This window comes from Pelophylax lessonae (assembly GCF_965119305.1).
Source record: "Pelophylax lessonae genome assembly, chromosome: 2".
Classification (NCBI taxonomy): Eukaryota; Metazoa; Chordata; class Amphibia; order Anura; family Ranidae; genus Pelophylax; species Pelophylax lessonae.
Genome location: NC_138769.1, coordinates 169,731,532 through 169,753,633, shown reverse-complemented (window position 1 = coordinate 169,753,633; position 22,102 = coordinate 169,731,532). Strand labels below are relative to the sequence as shown.

Below are 22,102 nucleotides of genomic sequence, written 5' to 3'. Positions count from 1 at the left end.
CGCCTGTCTGGAGTTTGTTAAAAGGCACCTGAAGGACTCTCAGACCAGGAGAAACAAAATTCTCTGGTCTGATGAAGCAAAGATCGAACTCTTTGGCCTGAATGGCAAGTGTCATGTCTGGAGGCACAGTGAGGCATGGTGGTGGCAGTATCACGCTGTGGGGATGTTTTACAGTGGCAGGAACTAGGAGACTAGTCAGGATTGAGGGAAAGAGGAATGCAGCAATGTACAGACAAATCCTTGATGAAAACCAGCTCCACAGCGCTCTGAACCTCAGACTGGGACGAAGGTTCATCTTCCAACAGGACAATGACCCTAAGCACACAGCCAAGATAACAAAGGAGTGGCAACAGGACAACTCGGTGAATCTCCCTGGAGATATCCTAAAATGGCTGTGCACCGACGCTCCCCATCCAACCTGATGGTGCTTGAGAGGTCCGGCAAAGAAGAATGCGTGAAACTGCCCAAAAAATAGGTGTGCCGAGCTTGTAGCATCATACTCAAAAAGACTTGAGGCTGTAATTGGTGCCAAAGGCGCATTAACAAAATATTGAGCGAAGGCTGTGAATACTTATGTACATGTGATTTTTTTTTTGCGTTTTTTTATTTTTAATAAATTTGCAAAGATTTCAAACAAACTTCTTTCACATTATTATTGTGGGTATTGTTTGTGGAATTTTAAGGAAAATTAATTTAATTCCATTTTGGAATAAGGTTGTAACGTAAAATGTGGAAAAAGTGAAGCGCTGTAAATACTTTCTGGATACACTGTGGGTATGTGTGTGTGTATATATATATATATATATATATATATATATACACACAGTATCTCACAAAAGTGATTACACCCCTCACATTTTTGTAAATCTTTTATTATATCTTTTCATGTGACAACACTGAAGAAATGACACTTTGCTACAATGTAAAGTAGTGAGTGTACAGCTTGTATAACAGTGTAAATTTGCTGTCCCCTCAAAATAATTCAACACACAGCCATAAATGTCTAAACCACTGGCAACAAAAGTGAGTACACCCCTAAATCAAAATGTCCAAACTGGGCCCAAAGTGTCAATATTTGTGTGGCCACCATTATTTTCCAGTACTGCCTTAACCTAGTTACATAGTTACATAGTTAGTGAGGTTGAAAAAAGACATCAGTCCATCCAGTTCAACCTATGATGTGTGTGTGTGTTTGCTTTTAACCGTACATTGTATACCCCTGTATGTTGTGGTCTTTAAGGTGTCCATCTAATAGTTTTTTGAAACTATCAATGCTCCCTGCTGATACGACTGCTTGTGGAAGAGAATTCCACATCCTTACCGCTCTTACAGTGAAGAACCCCTTACGCACTTTAAGGTTAAACCGCCTTTCCTCAAGTTTTAGTGAGTGGCCACGTGTCTTATTGTATCTCCTTTCTCTGAATAGTTTGTTCCTTATGCTCGGGTCGCCAGTACAGTATTTGTACATTGATATCATATCCCCCCTCAATCGTCTCTTCTACAGAGAGAATAGGTTCAGTGCTTGTAGTCTTTCCTCAAAGCTGATGTCCTCCATTCCCCTAATTATTTTTGTTGCCCTTCTCTGGACTTTCTCCAGTTCCAGCACATCCTTTCTGAGGACTGGTGCCCAGAACTGGACAGCATACTCCAGATGTGGCCGGACCAGAGTCTTGTAGAGCGGGAGAATAATCTCTTTATTTCTGGAGTGAATCCCCTTTTTTATACAACCCAGTATTCTGTTGGCTTTGCTTGCAGCGGCTTGGCATTGCATGCCACTGCCAAGCCTGTTGTCTACCAGTACCCCCAAGTCCTTTTCCATCCTAGACTCACCCAGAGGTTCCCCCCTAGTGAGTAGCTTGCTTTCTGGTTTCTGGCCCCCAAGTGCATTACTTTACATTTTTCAACATTAAATCTCATCTGCCATGTAGTTGCCCACCCCGTTATTTTGTTCAGGTCCGCTTGCAAGGTTTCCACATCCTGCATAGAAGATATTGGCATGCCTAATTTAGTATCATCTGCAAATACTGAGATTGTACTCGATATCCCCTCCTCCAGATCATTTATGAATAAATTAAACAGGATTGGTCCCAGGACAGAACCCTGGGGGACCCCACTTTCCACACCCGCCCAATCCGAGTACTCCCCATTAATCACCACCCTCTGTACTCTCCCCTGGAGCCAGTTCTCTATCCAGGTACTCACCTTATGGTCCATACCTACCTTCCTTAGTTTGTACAGTAAGCGTTTGTGGGGAACGGTGTCAAAGGCCTTTGCAAAGTCCAGATACACCACATCGACATCCTTCTTAGGCATGGAGTTCACCACAGCTTACCAGGTTGCCACTGAAGTCCTCTTCCACTCCTCCATGACGACTTCACGGAGTGGGTGGATGTTAGAGACCTTGCACTCCTCCACCTTCCTTTTGAGGATGCCCCACAGATGCTAAATAGGATTTAGGTCTGGAGACACGCTTGGCCAGTCCATCACCTTTAGTGCCGGTTCACACTTGTGCGATGCGGGAAGGCTGCGAATATGCAGCCTGTTCCCGCATCACATCTGCACATCTGGCAGTTCACACTACCATATGCGATACACAGGGGTTGTCAATTAAATGTTATTGACACCCCCAGTTTGATCGCATATCGCAGTGCGATCTGACAGTTCCCACAGGATCGGATCGCACAAGTGTGAACCACTGTGCGATCCGATTTTGAGGCGGCTAAAAAATGCCTCCTGTGCGTGTTTGCTGCGGATGCGCTGCGAATTCAGCCATACAAAGTGTATGGCTGAATTTGCATCCGCACAGGAGATTGCATGTACTTAAGGAGCAGTACGCTCCGAATTACATGCGATCAGCGCATCTGCAGAAGTGTGAACCGGCACTAACCCTCAGTTTCTTTAACTTCTGTTTTTTTTTTGTTTGTTTTTTTTTTTTTTCGGTTGAGCCAGATGGTCTTGTGTCTTTTTTCAACCTGACTAACTATGTAACTATGTAAGGCAATGGTCATCTTGGAGGTGTGTTTGGGGTTGTTATGTTGAAATACTGCCCAGCAGCCCAGTCTCCGAAGGGAGGGGATCATGCTCTGCTTCAGTATGTCACAGTACATGTACTCCTTACTTGGTTGCCGCACACGCTTGACACCATCTGAACAGAATACGTTTTTATCCTGGTCTTATAGTCTCTTAGTCTGCTTGTCTTCAGCAAACTGTTTGCGTCTTTCTTGTGCATCATCTTTAGAAGGGACGATAGCCATGACGATCAACTTGATGCAGTGTGCGGCGTATCGTCTCAGCACTGACAGGCTGACCCCCCCCACCCCTTTAACTTCGGCAGCAATTCTGGTAGCACTCATACATTTATTTCCAAAAGACAACCTCTGGATATGACGCTGAGCACATGCACTTAACTTTTTTGGTCGACCATGGCGAGGCCTGTTCTGAGTGGAACCTGTCCTGTTAAACTGCTGTATTGTCTTAGTCACTGTGCTTGAGCTCGGTTTCAGGGTCTTGGCAATCTTCTTATAGCCTAGGCCATCTTTGTGTAGAGCAATATTTCTTTTTTTCAGATCCTCAGAGAGTTCTTTGCCATGAGGTGCCATGTTGAACTTCCAGTGACCAGTATGAGGGAGTGAGAGCGATAAAACAAAATTGAATACACCTGCTCCACATTCACACCTGAGACCTTGTAACACTAATGCTTGACATGACACCGGGAAGGGGAAATGGCTAACTGGGCCCAATTTGGACATTTTCACTTAGGGGTGTACTCACTTTTGTTGCCAGCGGTTTAGACATTAATGGCTGTGTGTTGAGTTATTTTGAGGGGACAGCAAATTTACACTGTTATACAAGCTGTACACTCACTACTTTACATTGTAGCAAAGTGTAATTTCTTCAGTGTTGTCAGATAAAAAGATATAATAAAATATTAACTATATATATATATATATATATATATATATATATATATATATATATATATATATATATATATATATATATATTCAGCGGGTAAAATAAGTATTGAACACATCACCATTTTTCTAGGTAAATATGTTTCTAATGGTGCTACCAAAAAGGAAATGTTCACCTTATGTCGGTCACAACCCATGCAATCCATACATACAAAGAGACTAAAACAAATAAGTTCAGAAATTAAGTTATGTGTAATAAAATAGAATGACACAGGCAAGAAGTATTGAACACGCAAACTGAAATGTATTTAATATTTTGTACAAAAACCTTATAATGACATCTTCAAGATGTGTAAATGCATGCATTGCTCAGGTGTGATTTTGGCCCATTCTTCCACAGTCTTCAAATCTTGACAGTTCCATGGGCCTCTTCTATGAACTCTGATCTTTAGTTATTTCAAAAGATTTTCTATTGAATTCAAGTCAGGTGATTGGCTGGGCCATTCTAGCAGCTTTATTTTCTTTCTTTGAAACCAATTGAGAGTTTCCTTGGCTTTGTGTTTGGGATCGTTGACTTGCTGAAATGTCCACCCTTGTTTCACGTACAACATCCTGATAGATGGCAGGAGATTTTTATCAAGAATGTCTTTGTACCTTTTTCCATTCATTCTTCCTTCAATGACATGAAGTTTGCCAGTACTGTAGGCTCAAAAACAGCCTCACACCATGATGTTCCCACCTCCAAACCTCACTGGTGGCATGGTGTTTTTGAGGTGATGTGCAGTGCCATTTGACCTCTAAACATGGTGTGTATTATGGCATCCAAAGGGTTCAAATTTTGTCTTATCTGAACAGACTATATTCTCCCAGTAATCCACAGGCTTGTCTAAATGTTGTGCAGCAAACTTTAAACGAGCTACAACATGCTTTTTCTTCAAAATAAAAATGTAGGAATCTTGCACTGTGTGTATATTAAAAACTAAAATCAAGGCAGCTGACACATAAGTATACGCAACTTACAGCCAAAATAATGATAAACAAAAGTTTAGCACCTTATGAGAATATAGCAGAGTTCAAACATAAAAAAAATGTTTATACATCAAAAAATATATTCATGGACTAAATCGACAGTCCATATATTATGTAGAAGAGGTAGTTCCTTTGTAGAAACAATGGTCTAAGATGGGATCACCAATCCAGTGAGCAGGTAGCAATCCAATGGTGTCCAAAAAACATTCCGTCACCAATGGAAAGAATGCAAACTCATCAGATAAAGCGACTGCCGGTACAGCAGCAAACAGGCCTCAAAACACATATGGAAGTCCCTCTGGAAATCGCACAGTGGATGGTGTCACCAGTCTTTCAAATCAGAATCTCACTGAGAAAAAAAGCTCACCCAGAAATATTTTTATAGTGTAGTATGGTTTAATACATGGGTAAAATAAACAGCAAGTGCAAAAAACACTATATTTTTATATTGAGGTTCCCATTGTTTGGGAGGGGTATTTTGAGGAAAATGTCCATGATTACAGTGTGTTGGTTCAGTAGGGATATTATGCCCTATTGGTGTAGAGGGGTGATCATAGGTAGGGCGTGGATAGCTAAATCCAGGTCCTTCTGAAGCTTTCCTAAAGTGGTCCTTTTGCTCTTGGACAACTCTTCTGATAAATCTTTTTACTCCTTTGTCAGAAATCCTGCAAGGAGCTCCTCGTCGTGGCGGTGAAATGTTGTTCTTTCCACGTCCGGATTATGGCCCCAACAGTGCTCACTGGAAGTTTAGAAATCCTTCTGTAACCAATGCCATCAGTTTATTTTGCAACAATAAGATTGTGAAGGTCTTGAGAGAGCTCTTTGCTTTTACCCATCATGAGATGTTTCCTGTGCGACATCTTGGTAATGAGACCCCTTTTTATAAGCCATCAGTTGAGACTGAACCACCTGATATTAATTTGCACTGACAAGGGGCAGAATTGCTTTCTAATTACTGATAGATTTCAACTGGTGTCTTGGCTTCCCATGCCTTTTTTGCACCTCCCTTTCTTTGTGTGTTCAATACTTTTTCTCTGTGTCATTCCATTTTATTACACATAACTTAATTTCTGAACTTTTTTGTTTTAGTTTCTTTGTATGTATGGATTGCATGAGTTGTTGTGGTGAAAATGCCATGTCATTCGCACCTTTAGAAATGTATTTACCTAGAAAAATGATGTATTCAATATTTATTTATATATATATATATATATATATATATATATATATATATATACACACACAGTGCCTTGCGAAAGTATTCGGCCCCCTTGAACTTTGCGAACTTTTGCCACATTTCAGGCTTCAAACATAAAGATATAAAACTGTAATTTTTTGTGAAGAATCAACAACAAGTGGAAAACAATCATGAAGTGGAACGAAATTTATTGGATATTTCAAACTTTTTTAACAAATAAAAAACGGAAAAATTGGGCATGCAAAATTATTCAGCCCCCTTAAGTTAATACTTTGTAGCGCCACCTTTTGCTGCGATTACAGCTGTAAGTCGCTTGGGGTATGTCTCTATCAGTTTTGCACATCGAGAGACTGAAATTTTTGCCCATTCCTCCTTGCAAAACAGCTCAAGCTCAGTGAGGTTGGATTGAGAGTGTTTGTGAACAGCAGTTTTCAGTTCTTTCCACAGATTCTCGATTGGATTCAGGTCTGGACTTTGACTTGGCCATTCGAACACCTGGATATGTTTATTTGTGAACCATTCCATTGTAGATTTTGCTTTATGTTTTGGATCATTGTCTTGTTGGAAGACAAATCTCCGTCCCAGTCTCAGGTCTTTTGCAGACTCCATCAGGTTTTCTTACAGAATGGTCCTGTATTTGGCTCCATCCATCTTCCCATCAATTTTAACCATCTTCCCTGTCCCTGCTGAAGAAAAGCAGGCCCAAACCATGATGCTGCCACCACCATGTTTGACAGTGGGGATGGTGTGTTCAGGGTGATGAGCTGTGTTGCTTTTACGCCAAACATAACGTTTTGCATTGTTGCCAAAAAGTTCGATTTTGGTTTCATTTGACCAGAACACCTTCTTCCACATGGTTGGTGTGTCTCCCAGGTGGCTTGTGGCAAACTTTAAACAACACTTTTTATGGATATCTTTAAGAAATGGCTTTCTTCTTGCCACTCTTCCATAAAGGCCAGATTTGTGCAGTATACGACTGATTGTTGTCCTATGGACAGAGTCTCCCACCTCAGCTGTAGATCTCTGCAGTTCATCCAGAGTGATCATGGGCCTCTTGGCTGCATCTCTGATCAGTCTTCTCCTTGTCTGAGCTGAAAGTTTAGAGGGACGGCAAGGTCTTCGTAGATTTGCAGTGGTCTGATACTCCCATTTCAATATTATCGCTTGCACAGTGCTCCTTGGGATGTTTAAAGCTTGGGAAATCTTTTTGTATCCAAATCTGGCTTTAAACTTTTCCACAACAGTATCTCGGACCTGCCTGGTGTGTTCCTTGTTCTTCATGATGCTCTCTGCACTTTAAACGGACCTCTGAGACTATCACAGTGCAGGTGCATTTATTCGGAGACGTGATTACACACAGGTGAATTAGATGTATCATCATTAGTCATTTAGGTCAACATTGGATCATTCAGAGATCCTCACTGAACTTCTGGAGAGAGTTTGCTGCACTGAAAGTAAAGGGGCTGAATAATTTTGCACGCCCAATTTTTCAGTTTTTTATTTATTAACAAAGTTTGAAATATCCAATAAATTTCGTTCCACTTCATGATTGTGTCCCAGTTGTTGATTCTTCACAAAAAATTACAGTTTTATATCTTTGTTTGAAGCCTGAAATGTGGCAAAAGGCCGCAAAGTTCAAGGGGGCCGAATACTTTCGCAAGGCACTGTGTGTGTATATATATATATATATATATATATATATATATATATATATATATATATATTAGGGATTTAACCTCACCCTCTTTATTTTGGTTAGTGTATTTGTTTATGGCGCAATGTGGTAGTCTAGGCCAGTCCTATAAAAAGAGAGCTTCAAATTTTAACTCATTTTCTCAAGACAGTTTTGAATTACTTTTGAAATGGTAAGTGACAGCCTACTTTGAGATCTTTCAGGCTAGATGAAGAAATATTGGTAGCAGACCTGCTTAAGCAAGGATGTATTGCTTGTTTGTTTTTGTTTTCAGGTTATTTCCTCTGCTGAGCCAGTGGGTTTATTGTTTTTGAAGGACTTGCTCACCCAGTGTTAAAAATTGCAACATTAGTCTAAATCTGTCTTAGCATGAAAACGAATGACCCTGACTAGACAACGACAAGAAGAACAAAATGACAGCAAAATAGATAATATTGAATGTCAGGGACATAGCTGTTCATCTTGTCTATTTTCTAGTGATTGTGATAGACACAAGCCTTTCTTATCTTTACAAGACCCTTGTTCCTTCATTCATGTTTGCACAGTTCTTATTGCATTATTTATAGCCTTTGTGTCCTGAAAGCACAAGGACATATCTTGCAAAAATTGGCAACAAAGTGAAGGGTTGCTATAGGCTAACAGCTGTGTTTGCTTGTTATTATGATTGTGTTTATTAGCAGACATTTTGGTTCACTAGAAAGTGTAAATTGAAAAAAATTACCTGGCATCCTCATAGTACACATGGGCCATAACAAAACTTTTTTGACAGGGCCTCTGCTTTCATCCAGTCAATCAGTATTTCAACAAGTAATCTAGGACCATCATAGGTTGGGCAGTACGATCTATTAGGCCGGGTTCACACTAGTGTGCTGTGGTGTGAGTGCAGTGCAATTCGTATCAGTGTTTTATATGCAGTTTTAGGTGTGATCCCATTGACTTCTATTAGACTGTGCGTTTTCTGAAAACACGTCAAAGATGCAGCATGCTGGACTTTGATGCATTTTCCTGAAAATGCACTATTTAATAGAAGTCAATGGGTTTGCACCTAAAACTGTGTAAAATGCCCATAAATCGCACTTTACCTACACTGCAGCACATTGGCATGAATCTGGCCATTATAATTTGTAGCAAATAACATTTAGCAGAGTAAGTGATTTGAAATATTGACTGTAAGAAACTCAAAGCACCACTCTATTAGGAACGTTTTTGAATAGAATTTGGAAATACTACTATGTCCATGACAGCAGTACAGGAGATACGTGGAGCAGTTGTCACTATCGTGGGAAGACAAAGACACTATCAACAATACACCCTGGAAGCAGTTCAGTAAAACAAAAACTAAAGTCAGGTAATTTGGGCATATATTACGAAGGAAGTCCCTGCATTACTTAGAGTGTAGTTTTTGAGAAAAAATGTATCCCCTCTATGTGATCTATATACATTAAAAAGAATTTTACCAAACTGTAGCAGAGTCCTACTTGTTTCTGTTCTAAAGAAAAAGTTGTACAGTCTGCTATGTCCTTGGAAGTCTGGTTCCTTAATGGGAATGCCTGGTAAACCAGTTGATACATTTGCACTATTCGAATGACAAAAGCTGCAGTGTCTGCATCCCTTTAGAATTAATTGACCTTTAGGGGGAGTATCGACACCAAAATTATAATTGCTATTACAGAGGATGCTTAAAATTTTACTAGTTTCGTAGTGCAGACTCCTGGAAAAATCAGTGAGCCAATCACAAAATTACATTTCTGGGGAAGCGGTGTACACCAACTGTATACAAAATGAGTCCAGATTGCCATATTGCATTGAATTTTACAGAAAATTACAGCGGCTGAAGATTGAAAAGGAAAAGTATTTTGTTAATGTTCAATTACAAATTGGCTTATGTTACAGATGTACGTATAATAAATAATATATTTTTATATGTGTGTGTATATATATATATATAAAATGTGTGTGTGTGTGTGTATATGTGTGTGTATAGTGTGTGTATATATATATATATATATATATATATATATATATATATATATATACTGCGCAAAAAAAATAAAGGAACACTTTTTAGTCAGAGTACAGCATCAAGTCAATGAAACTCCTGGAATATTGATCTGGTCAGTTAGGTAGCAGAGGGGGTTGTTAATCAGTTTTAGCTGTTTTGGTGTTAATGAAATTAACAGGTGCACTAGATAGGCAACAATGAGACAACCTCCAAAACAGGAATAGTTTTGCAGGTGATGGCCACTAATGTTTTTTTTCCCCTTCTCATCTTTTCTGTTTTTTCACTAGTTTTGCATTTGGCTAGGATCAGTGTCACTACTGGTAACATGAGGTGATACCTGGACCCTATAGAGGTTGCACAGGCAGTCCACCTCAGTCTGTTCAGCTCAGTGATACCCTGGTCCAGATCTGGGAGGAAGTACCCCAGGACATACTGTATTTCTGTTGTTTCATTAGGAGCATGCCCCGGCCTTGTCAGGCACGCATACAAGCACAAGGGGGCCATACAAACTACTGACTACCATTTTGAGTTGCTGCAATGAAATTTCAGCAAAATGGACTAGCTAGCCTGCTTGATCATTTTTTCACTTTGATTTTTGGAGTGTCTTTGAATTCAGCCCTCTCTGTAAGTTGATAATTTTTATTTCCATCAAACGATGTGGCATCCCTTTGTTTCTAAAACATTACCCAGTCCATATCTGTATAGATATCCAGCATGATATTTTACCCAGTTGAGATCTGATGTGTTTTCAAAGTGTTCCTTTAATTTTTTTGAGCAGTGTATATTCTATACATAGGTAAAATAAGTATTGAACACATCATCATTTTTCTAGGTAAATATATATCTAAAGGTGCTATTGACATGACATTTTCACCAGATGTCGATAACAACCTATGCAATACATACATACAAAGACACCAAAACAAATAAGTTCAGAAAAATAAGTTATGTGTAATAACATGGAAGGACACAAGAAAAAAGTATTAAACATTCGAACTGAAATTTATTTAATGCTTGGTACAAAATCCTTTGTTGGTAATGATCGCTTCAAGACTCCTCTTGTATGGAGAAACAAGTCGCATGTATTGCTCAGATGTTATTTTGGCCCATTCTTCCACACAAACAGTTCCAATCTTGAAGGCTCTGTGGCCCACTTCTATGAACTCTGATCTTACGGTAGTCCTTAGCATAGATTTTCTATTGGATTTAAGTCAGATGATTGATTGGGCTATTCTAGCAGCTTTATTTTCTTTCTTTGTTACCAATTTAGCGTTTCCTTGGCTTTGTGTTTGGGATCATTGTCTTGCTGAAATGCCCACCCTCGTTTCATCTTCATCATCCTGGTGAATGGTAGCAGATTTTTACCTAGAATGTCTTAGTACATTTTTATATTCTTCCTTCAATGACATGAATGGAAGGTGGAGGAGCGCAAGGTCTCTAACATCCAACAACACTGTGATGTCATCATGGAGGAGTGGAAGATGACTCCAGTGGCAGCCTGTGAAGCACTAGTGAACTCTATGCCCAAGAGGGTTAAGGCAGTGCTGAAAAATGGTGGCCACACAAAATATTGACACTTTGGGCCCAATTTGGACATTGTCACTTAGGGGTGTACTCACTTTTGCTGCCAGCGATATAGACATGAATGGCTGTGTGTTGAGTTATTTTGAGGGGACAGCAAATTTACACTGGTATACAAGCTGTACACTCACTACTTTACATTGTAGCAAAGTGTAATTTCTTCAGTGTTGTCACATAAAAAGATATAATAAAATGTGAGGGGTGTACTCACTTTTGTGAGATACTATATATAATGATGCTACATTGACCAGTTTATATGAAACCTTAAACAAAAGTTTTCGCTGATTTGGGTTTTTAGAGGCATGTATTCGAATACTTTTAGCCTAAATATAATTTGATTTGATTGGATATATTTTATAGCAGAAAATAGAAAATGTTGTTTTTAACAAATGTTTTTTTCATTAATAGCACAAAAAATTAAAAACCCAGTAGTGATCAAATACCACCGAAAGAAAGCTCCATTTACTATACTAAGTTATCAGAGGACACAGGAGCGATTGGTAGCGATAGCTCATTGTGTCCAATTCAGAAAAGGAAGGGGCCGGTAAATTACATATATACTAGCTCCTTCCTCCGTTCTCCATCCTGACATATCCCCTGCAGCAGCAGGCGGGATAGGAGAGGAGGGAGCTGGCTGTTAGGGGATAAGGGGGGGGGGGGGGCAGAGGAGGACACAGAGCACAGTCAGTTAGGCGGGAAGAATGGTTGTAAGCACCGATATTCCTGTGTGGCTTTTCAGCCTCACTGAAAACTATACAGAGAGATTGCGCTTGCAACTGTTCCTCCCCGCTGCATCAATTATCCTGACTGTCATCCATGAATGCATTGTGGGTCCTCCCCCTCAGGGCCCGTGTACAGTGAACACCCTGCACCCAAGGATGATACGCCACTGGATACAACGTTGCAAGACCAAGCAATCGCCAGTTAAATAAGTACAGTGCCAAGTAGCAAACAATGGCCTGGTTTTCTGCTCTGCTTATTTGCTTCCTCTCCCCCTCCAGTGCCACATTTGGCACCTTTTTGGGAGGAGAGGGGAGCGGATATCTGTCAAAAGCAGGTACCCACCACCACTGCTGTGCAATGGCGCTGCGTTGGCCTACGCCATTTGTGGCCCCGCTTCTTTCCCCCTGTTGTCTTCTGGGAAACACACACAGGTCCCAGAGGACGGCGGGACCATGCAGAAAGCGCCGCGTGACGTGTGCATGCGCAGTAGAAAACAGGCTGTGAAGCCGCAAGGCTTCACTTCCTCCTTACCTTAGTAAAGACGCTGTCACCTGCACCCCGAGCTGATGGTCCTGTTGGCTTTGGGTGCCAACATTGTGGGGCTCCCTGGGAAGGTAAATGTCCCTATATTAAAAGTCAGCAGCTACAGTATTTGTAGTTTTTGTAGCTGCTGACTTTTAATTTTTTTTTAATACAGGCTGGAACTTCGTTTTAAGGGATCATTGCACTCAATTCTAAACTGAGAACGTGAAGTGAAAAGATTCTGTTAACAATTCTGGTCAAACTGGCCAGAAATGCCCAAAGGAAGAAACAAGTTATGAAATGTGACCAGACCAGTAGTGACAAAGCTTCGTCACCAGTCCTATACGTTCTGGGACCTGGAGCCCCTACACAGTTCATAGCAGAACCTGCAGGAGATCATAATGAAGGCAGCAATCACTCTCCTAATCCCGGTGCTCCTCCTCACCCACAGTAAGTAAGAACATCTCCTTATTATACATCTTTTCTTGTCTTATTCTCCCATTACAAGTCCATTCTATAAACATTCCACCATTGTCCATAGTACAACATCAATACTAGCAGCACACTGACTTTTTTTTCTCATTCCAACTTGTTCTCCTCAATATTTGTTACTTTATATTGAATCTCCTGCTGGGACTAAATTAAAATGTTTCAATGATTCTCACTTCATTCCATGTTGCAGTTTAGAAGAAACAATGTAGAAATTAATTTCACCAAACTGAGAGCCCAGAATCGTTCTGTTATTTTTAGTCCATTGTAAAAAGATGAATGAATTGCTCTTAGGCCCCTTTCACACGATTGGACTGATCAGGTACGCCTGTCCGTTTTTAAGGGGGACCTGATTGGGCCACCCATCCTCCCCTATGGAAAGGCAGATGTCAGCGGAGATGTGTTCACTGACACCCGTTTGTCATCCAATCCGACAAGATCTGCTGAAAACAGACGTATGGCGATACTTTCGCCATCCATCCAGCTGGTCTGTCTCTGCATAGTGAGTGGAGACGGACCTGTCATCCGTCTGCTCAGCAGGGATCAACAGAGTGATTCCCGCTGAGCTAGCGCAGTCCGCCGAGTGGATCCGTCCCATGAGAAAGAAGCCTTAGAAGCCACGCTATACCTTCCATGTTTATGTTGACTTTGTTTTTCATTATAATTGACATTTACAAATATTGGCAAACTTTTGTTACCTATGAGGATGAAATATTGCAGTTTAGAAGAAACAATGTAGAAACATTTATGGATCGCTCTTAGAAGACACAATATACTTTCCATGTATTGTGTTTTTTAATACAATTTATTTTGCAAACTCTTTATACATGGACCCCCTATGTTTTGTCTCTTTACCCACTTGCGGACCACCCCACATTCATTTATGAAGGGGAGTAAACCTTCCGGAGCTGAAGTGGTTAATTGAACAAGCAGAAGTTATAAGCTGATTGGCTCCCATGCACAGCTGCACCAGATTCTGCAATTTCGTATTTTAGTAAAACTCCCCCTGTGTGTGCTTCCATGGATTATTTTTCATTACAATTTATTTAAAAAAAATCTTTTACATAGATCCCCCATAGAACGCCTGGAGCTGTAGGCAAAGCTGCGTACTTCCAGGTTTAGAGTACATGTGTGGAGCCTGTCAGCAAGTCCTAGCCAATGATTCACGCCTGGCACCTGCTAATCAGCTGTGTCCAATCACAGCCCAGAGCTCTGTGTTTCCATTCAATGCAGAGCTCTGTACACAGGGGAAAAAAAAATCTCTGTTTCTCATCCTTGCAAAGCAGGGATGAGAAACGTAGAGATCTAGTAGTAAAAGCAGCACACTTAAGACTGGGTTTTCACATCGCACCTGAAACACAGGTGGTTCACACTGACATTTGTGAACTGCTGTGGGTGTCAATGTAAAGTTAATGCCACCCCCAGATTGGTTCGCAGATTGCCGTGCAAACTGTAAAAAAGGGTTCCGAAATCTGATTGCATGGTTGTAAACACCCATACGATCTGTTTCCAATGTGAACCAAACAAAGGGTCCTGCACCATTTTGGTCCAAATGCGATGCAAATTCAGCCATACAAACTGTAAGGCTGAATTTGCATTGCACAGACATGTGATCTACACAGCAATGCGGTGCGAATCACAAGCAATGTCTGTTATCGCAACAGTGTGACCCCAGCCTAACACACATCACACATAGTTAGGCACACGTTTAAACCCTTGATCACCTTAAATGTTAACTCCTTCCCAGCCAGTGTCATTCATACAGTGATAGTGTATATTATCACTGATCACTGCGTTAGCATCACTGGAGATGTCAGTGGCAGTTAGTCAGTTCCTCCCTGCGTCAGTGTCAGATTTCTCGTCGCGCTATTACAGTCCCATTATAATTTGCTGATCGCCGCTATTAGTAAAACAAAAAAAAATTCCAGTATACTGTACAGCCAAATGTTTTGAGAATGATACAAATATTCATTTTCACAAAGTCTGCTGCTTCAATGTTTTTAGATCTTTTTGTCAGATGTTACTATGGTATACTGAAGTATAATTACAAGCATTTTATAAGTATGAAAGGCTTTTATTGACAATTACATTGTATTGACAATTACATTGAGTTCATACAAAGAGTCAATATTTGCAGTGTTGACCCTTCTTTTTCAAGACCTTTGCAATTCCCCCTGGAATGCTGTCAATCAACTTCTGGGCCACATCCTGACTGATGGCCACCCATTCTTCCATAATCAATGCTACATTTGTCAGAATTCATGGATTTTCTTTTGTTCACCCATCTCTTGAGGATTGACCACAAGTTCTTAATGGGATTAGGGTCTGGGCAGTTTTGTCCATGGACCCAAAATGTCCATATTTTGTTCCCCAAGCCACTTTATCACATTTGTGGTAAGGTGCTCCATTATGATGAAAAATGCATTGTTCCTCATCAAACTGTTCTTGGATGGTTGGGAGAAGTTGCTCTCAGAGGATGTTTTTGTACCATTCTTTATCCATGGCCGTGTGCTTAGGCAAAATTGTGAGTGAGCCCATTCCCTTAGCTGAGAAGCAACCCTACACATGAATGGTCTAAGGATGCTTTACTGTTGGAATGACACAGGACTGATGGTAGCGCTCATCTTTTCTTCTCCAGACAAGGTTTTTTCTGGATGCTCCAAACAACCAGAAAGGGGATTCATCAGAGAATGGCTTAACCCCAGTCCTCAGCAGTCCTATCCCTGTACCATTTGCAGAATATCAGTCTATCGATGATGTTTTCCTGGAGAGAAGTGGCTTCTTTGCTGCCCTTCTTGACACCAGGCCATCCTCCAAAAGTCTTTGCCCCACTGTGCATGCTGAAGCACTTACACCTGCCTGCTGCCATTCCTGAGCAAGCTCTGCACTTGTAGTGCCCTGATCTCACAGCGGAATCAACTGTAGGAGACGGTCCTGGCACTTCCTGGACTTTCTTGGCCTTTTTCCAAATGCAGTGGAAATGTTTTTTATGGGATTAAAGTTCATTTTCATGGCAAAGAGGTAATTCATTTGATCGCTCTTTATAATATTCTGGAGTATATGCAAACTGCCAAAATAAATACTGAGGCAGCAGACTTTGTGAAAACGAATATTTGTGTCATTTTCAAAACTTTTGTCCACAGCTGTAAATCCCATAATTTGTAGGCATTACAACTTTCATGGAATCCAATCAATATATGCTTATTGTGATTTTTTTTAACAAAGTCATGTAGCAGAATACATTTTGGCCAAAGTTTATAAAGAAATTCCATTTTTTTATTTTTATTTTTTGGATATGTATTATAGCAGAAAGTTAAACATTATGTTATTTTTCAAAATTTTCAGTCTTTTTTTTTTGTTTATAGCACACAAAAAAAAAAAAAAAAAGAAACGCAGTTGTGGTTAAATACCATCAAAATGGACACAGTGGGAGCCAATCAGCATGTCTGGTGGAGCCGGTGTCTGCCAGCACCCAGCGATCGTTCCCCAGAGAGGCAGAACAGCGGTCTGCCTAGGTAAACAAGGCAGCCTGCCGCTCTTTGAAAGGGGAAGATGGAGATCTTGTGTTTTTGCTAAGCAGGAACATGGATCTCTGCCTTCTCCCAGTCAGAGCACCTCCCCCACACATTAAGCACTCCCTAGGAACATGTTAACCTCTTTTCTGTCAGTACAGTAACAGTGCAAATCTTTAGCACTGATTACTGTTTTATTGTCACTGGTCCCCAAAAAAGTGTCAGGTGTCCAATTTGTCAGCCGCAATGTCGCAGTCCCGCTAAAAATTGCTGATTTTTTTTTCAAAATTGTTTTTTTTTTTTTTATAACCCAAAAAATAAAAACCGCAGAGGTGTTCAAATATCACCAAAAGAAAACTCTATTTGTAGGAAAAAAGGACATAAATGTTATTTGGGTACAGCGTCCCACGACTGTGCAATTGTCAGTTAAAGTAACGCAGTGCCGTATCACAAAAAATAGCCTGGTCATTAAGGGGAGTGAACCTTCCGGTGCTGAAATGGATATAGACAGCAATTATAGAAATCTACTTGTTGGTCCTGCCAGAAATCCACTGAGCTCCTTTTTTCCTGTAGTGAGCTGAAATCCCAAATAGTGTTGTCACACCTGTCAGGTTCTCTCCTTCTGGACTACAAAACTCCTCTTACTTTACTCATCTCCATACCATTAGAGGTGTTCTATAGTCCTGGGGAGGGCTTGTAATGTCAGTGCATGAGAGGCAGTGTGTTGTCAGTAGAAGAGGTTAGAGGTTCCCGGTCTGTGTTCTGCTAATCTCTATATACTGTATCTCACAAAAGTCCCCTTACATTTTTGTAGTGAGTGTACAGCTCACTTTTGTTGCCAGCGGTTTAGACATTAATGGCTGTGTGTTGAGTTATTTTGAGGGGACAGCAAATGTACACTGTTATACAAGCTGTACACTCACGACTCTACATTGTAGCAAATTGTCATTTCTTCAGTGTTGTCACATGAAAAGATATAATAAAATATTTACAAAAATATGAGGAGTGTACTTTTGTGAGACACTGTATATATACAGCATTTATTTTTTTCCCAAATAGGTAGGATTACATTTTAAAGAAGAAGAGAAAACCAAGGATTTTGTGTGCAATGTGTATGTACAGTACCTAACAACAGCTAAGACAGGACTAGTACCAAAGTAAGCAATATCAAGAAGAGTCAGATTGATTAAACAACAACTACAAGTGTTTAGAATAGGAAGCAGCATAAGCAAAAAACTGTCCTTACCTAGTCTCTTTATATATTGGAACTGAATAAAGTATTAACTTCACTTGCGTCCGTTCCAATATATAATGTGCGGTAGGTAAGGACACTTGTTTTGCTTATGCTGCTTCCTATTCCAATTATTTGTAGTAGCTGTTGTTTAGCCATCAGCTCTTGTTCCTTATGGCCCGTACAAACATTCCGAAAATCGTGTGAAAAATACTGCTTTCGAAGCAATCATAGGATAATTTGATTGTAAATACATAGCTTTGGAGAGCCCATCACGACCGTTCATCCGATATTATGCGATGGGACAAGCACAAAATTTCTCTTACGATTTCCGGCACTTATTTTCCTGGGTACTATTACAGTCTCCAAACTTTAATGAAGCAATACATTTTGAGTAGGCTTTAGTTTTCCATATTTCTGTGATACTATGCTGGAAATTGGTAGTTTAAGGGTATGTAAACCCTAACAATGAACTTCTCTTATTTGCTCCCTTTTATTCTGCTAAGTATACCATTAAATGCATTTTCATATATCTGCCTAATAAATGCAAAAATATATATATGCTGACTTTGTTTGATAACGTCCTGTGTTCTCTGCCTGTGCTGCACTCTTGTTGGTAAACATTATTTCCTATTCTATCTGTGTGGAATATGGAATCCCCCCCCCCCCCCTAGTGTTATGGCAAAGAGAAGAAGGAGTCTTTTGTAGGCCTCTCGTAGGGTGACAAAACTGGGCCCCCCATCAGTACATTACAATGAGTGAATCAGCATTGTCACCCTAGCACAGGAATTGGCAAAAACAATTGTGAGCCAATATGCATCAACACCCCTCATGGACTAAGACAACAGACCCGTGAAGTAAAAAATGTAATTTTATTAATTTAATATTAATGATGGATCAGAGGGAGGCGTCTGAGGGCACCTGTAATGTGGTATCTGGAGCTATTGGCAGTGTTTGAATAAATATTGGACCTTTTATTGCTTCCTTTACGAGCATAAGCAATTTGACTCTGGCCCTATACTCTGGAGATGAGAACTACTTAACTAGGCTGCTTGTGGAAGGCTGAGCTATCTGTCTCCTCCTCCCCTCCTGCCTTGGTTTAATGCCTGGTTTGGGCGAGCCTCCCCTCTCTTCTGGCGCAGACTCACCCCACCCTGATCCCTTGGTCGGTGGGAGACCACCTGACTGAACTGAAACAAGTACCTTAACCCCCTCTGAGAGTATAATTACATTTTTAACCCACCTGAACCCTCTTTACAAACACCCCTGAAGAAGCCATAAGGCGAATGGTGTCAGGAGGAGTTTTCCGTACTCTCCTTATTCTGGTTACACTGTAATATACAGCAGACCTGAAAAAAGGGAGGAACGTCTTGAGTATGAGGGAGGTGTTATTTTTCATTATGGTGTACAATATCATCAATTGTTGGATTTGATTTTATATCATGTGGTCTGAGACCAGGATTTTTTAAAAGTATTTTCTATGATTGAATAAAGCAAGAATTTTTGTGATATAATTGTCTAATTTGAGTTCTACTGAAGGGGGAGGGCAACACCGTAAAAGTCCCGTCTTCCACGTTTTTCCATGTTCCAGACTCCTCTTGATAGCCCATTGAGTGTGCCTCCACTTATAAAACATGCTGCTATTGTGTAGCCCTCTAGAAGTGTCTGGTGCTGCACTTGAGGCCCGCTATAATTTTCAAGTTTAACCCCACTGCTTTAAAAGGGTATTTATTTTTCATGTAACTTTATAGGTATAAGATGCTGACATACACGTTTTAGTGCCATAGGTTGTTTACTCTAATTATTATTGTTATCTTGGGTAGAAGAATACCAAATAATTATTCTTTCATGATACATTTTTCTTTGGATTTCCTGTTCTGTTACTCGTTTTTATCCTGCTATTTGATTTAATCAGGAATGGTAGTCCTACAGAGATCTATGAAAAGAAGCATTGCACATCATGTCAGGCTTACTATATGTTCTGCTTTTTATCATATTCTACATTTTACTTTAAATTGGTGCATAGCAGAGCTGTACAATGTAATGTCAAGATGGTAGAAAATTACAATTAATATACTTGTATTCTGAATTCTAGGTTACTTTATAAGATATATTGTCTTTTTTTCCAGAAAGTGTTTTAATAGATCCATGAATATAAAAATGAGTTACCTGCTTGTGTATTATATTGCTCAATGTCATCTTCTTTTTTCCTTAACAAATGTTTTCCTCTAGATGGGTATTTTACACAATATGGAAGAAGAGCTGTTTCTGAACATTCACATGATCAAATTCTTCCGTGCTGCATGAAGCGTATTAGGCTTGGCACCTGCTGCATGTGGGCATTGTGAAAACCTTAAATTATACCCTGTAGATATTCCTAAGAAAACCTAGTAGCGGCGTATAAGCAGGTTTACGATATTATTTAAGTTTGGAATGAGAAAAGAGTGAATTTAAGAATTATTTTTTTTATGAACTGCTATATGTTACTTTAATATTGTATTTTCTTGTGTTATTTTGTGTTTTATTTTCGAAAGTCAATATGGAGATTGTCGGCATGCTATAAGCTGCTCAATGCACTGAACCTAAAGAATGTGATTTTTAAAAAAAAAATTGATTTGTTTGTGAATAGATACCTAGTTTTCACAGAGGGTCATCAAAACTATATTCTATATAAATATGCATAATGCTATTTAAATTCTCATTACCAGTCCAAAAGCTGAACTCCAGGAATGATCTGCATGGCATGCATACATTGGTACAGCTTGGCATACTGTTAATAAACATAACTCACACATGGGCCAATGGAAAATCACCGCAGTAGTGGGCACTACTACTACAGTGATAGCTGTGATCTTTCAGTTGCTGCTAGGGTTCTGCGCAAGTGGATTTCCCTCTGCACACTGAACAGAAGGAATTGCTTACTTAATACTTCTGCTATTCATAAGATGCCTTGTATTTTTTTTTCAATGAATGCAAGAAATTCTTTGATTCGACGAGGTGGAAATAATTACGTCACAGCCCCTCTTTTTCACCAGGTACAATCAAAAAATGCCTTATATTCATTGAAAACAAAAAAGGGGAAGCTGCTTGCACTGAACCTCTTAAGGACCTGAAGATCATGGCTGCGGTAGTGGTTTTCAGTTTCCCCTGCTACCCGTCAGGTATGAGATATGCATACTTACATTGCGAAAGCTGGACCAATGTAAGCATGAAATAGAGATCATTCTTGAAGTCCAGCTTTAAATATACTGTTAGTTCAGATTTTTGCTTTTTCATTTTTTTTTTTTTTTTTTTTTTTAATTTTGAACTTAATTTTAAAAAATCATCATCCTTCGTGCTACTTTGGATAGCTAGTTAACAGTTGTTTCGTGATTGCAAGTATATCTGAAGTGGTGTCTTCCTGCTGGTTTTTACTCCTACAGCTTGATAAACCATAGGATTTATCTAGCAAAACATTTGTTTCATCCCTAAAGCAGTTTAATAACTCCTTCCTTATTCTTAAGATCAAAGAGAGTTCTCCACCTAAAATAATATTTTTCCATAAATCAAGGGAAAAAAAATCCTAAAAGTTATGTTTTCTGCTTTTACTAAGATCTGCAGTCACATGGATATTTATCTGCTTAGTTCCTGCCTGCTCTGTAGAGAATCAACTTGCACAATTTCTGCACTGCAAGCAGGTAGCGGAGATTTGATGATTGCCTCAACATCACAGCAGCAACATTTCTTTTTCTTGTTTGTCTGACTTTGTGTTTTTTAATAAGACCATTTTGTCAGATATAGTTTACAGATGTTGCCCCAGCTCTGCTATTTGTTAGATTTTAAATTCTCAGCCAACCTTTAAAAGTATGGGCTTTTTTTTTTTTTTTTTGCAGAATCATACTTACCTAAGTGGATGCAGCATCGGTCCGATGCATATGTCCCCTACCCGACTCCGACACTGAGAACCGAGCAATCAGACACCGCTGATCGCTTGGTTCTCAAGGCTCCCTGAGCAGAGAGCTGGTGACTGTCAGTTACCACTCTCTGCTCTGCCCTCCACCCCACTTGCTCACTGGAGTGCTGGGCTGTGGAGGGTGCAGGAGCGGCCGGCTCAGGCTCTGTGGTTTGCTGAGAGGCTGAGCTGGGTGCTGGTCCAGGCATGTGGAACGGCTCTGTGACATCAGCCAACAGTGGTCTTCAGCCTGCTGTCAGCTGAAAATGGGTCACAG

The 22,102-nt window shown here is 40.0% G+C and overlaps 1 protein-coding gene across 1 annotated transcript in view; it reads left to right on the top strand.

Moving 5' to 3' along the window:
- The window catches only part of SMS (spermine synthase), a 324,565-nt gene extending 303,391 nt beyond the window's left edge, over positions 1-21,174 (top strand). Inside the window, exon 11 of the mRNA XM_082245818.1 lies at positions 20,127-21,174. Coding sequence (XP_082101944.1) covers positions 20,127-20,166 — 40 coding nt within the window. The 3' untranslated portion in view covers positions 20,167-21,174. The remainder of the gene's footprint in view (positions 1-20,126) is intronic.
- The last annotated feature ends 928 nt before the right edge of the window (positions 21,175-22,102 follow it).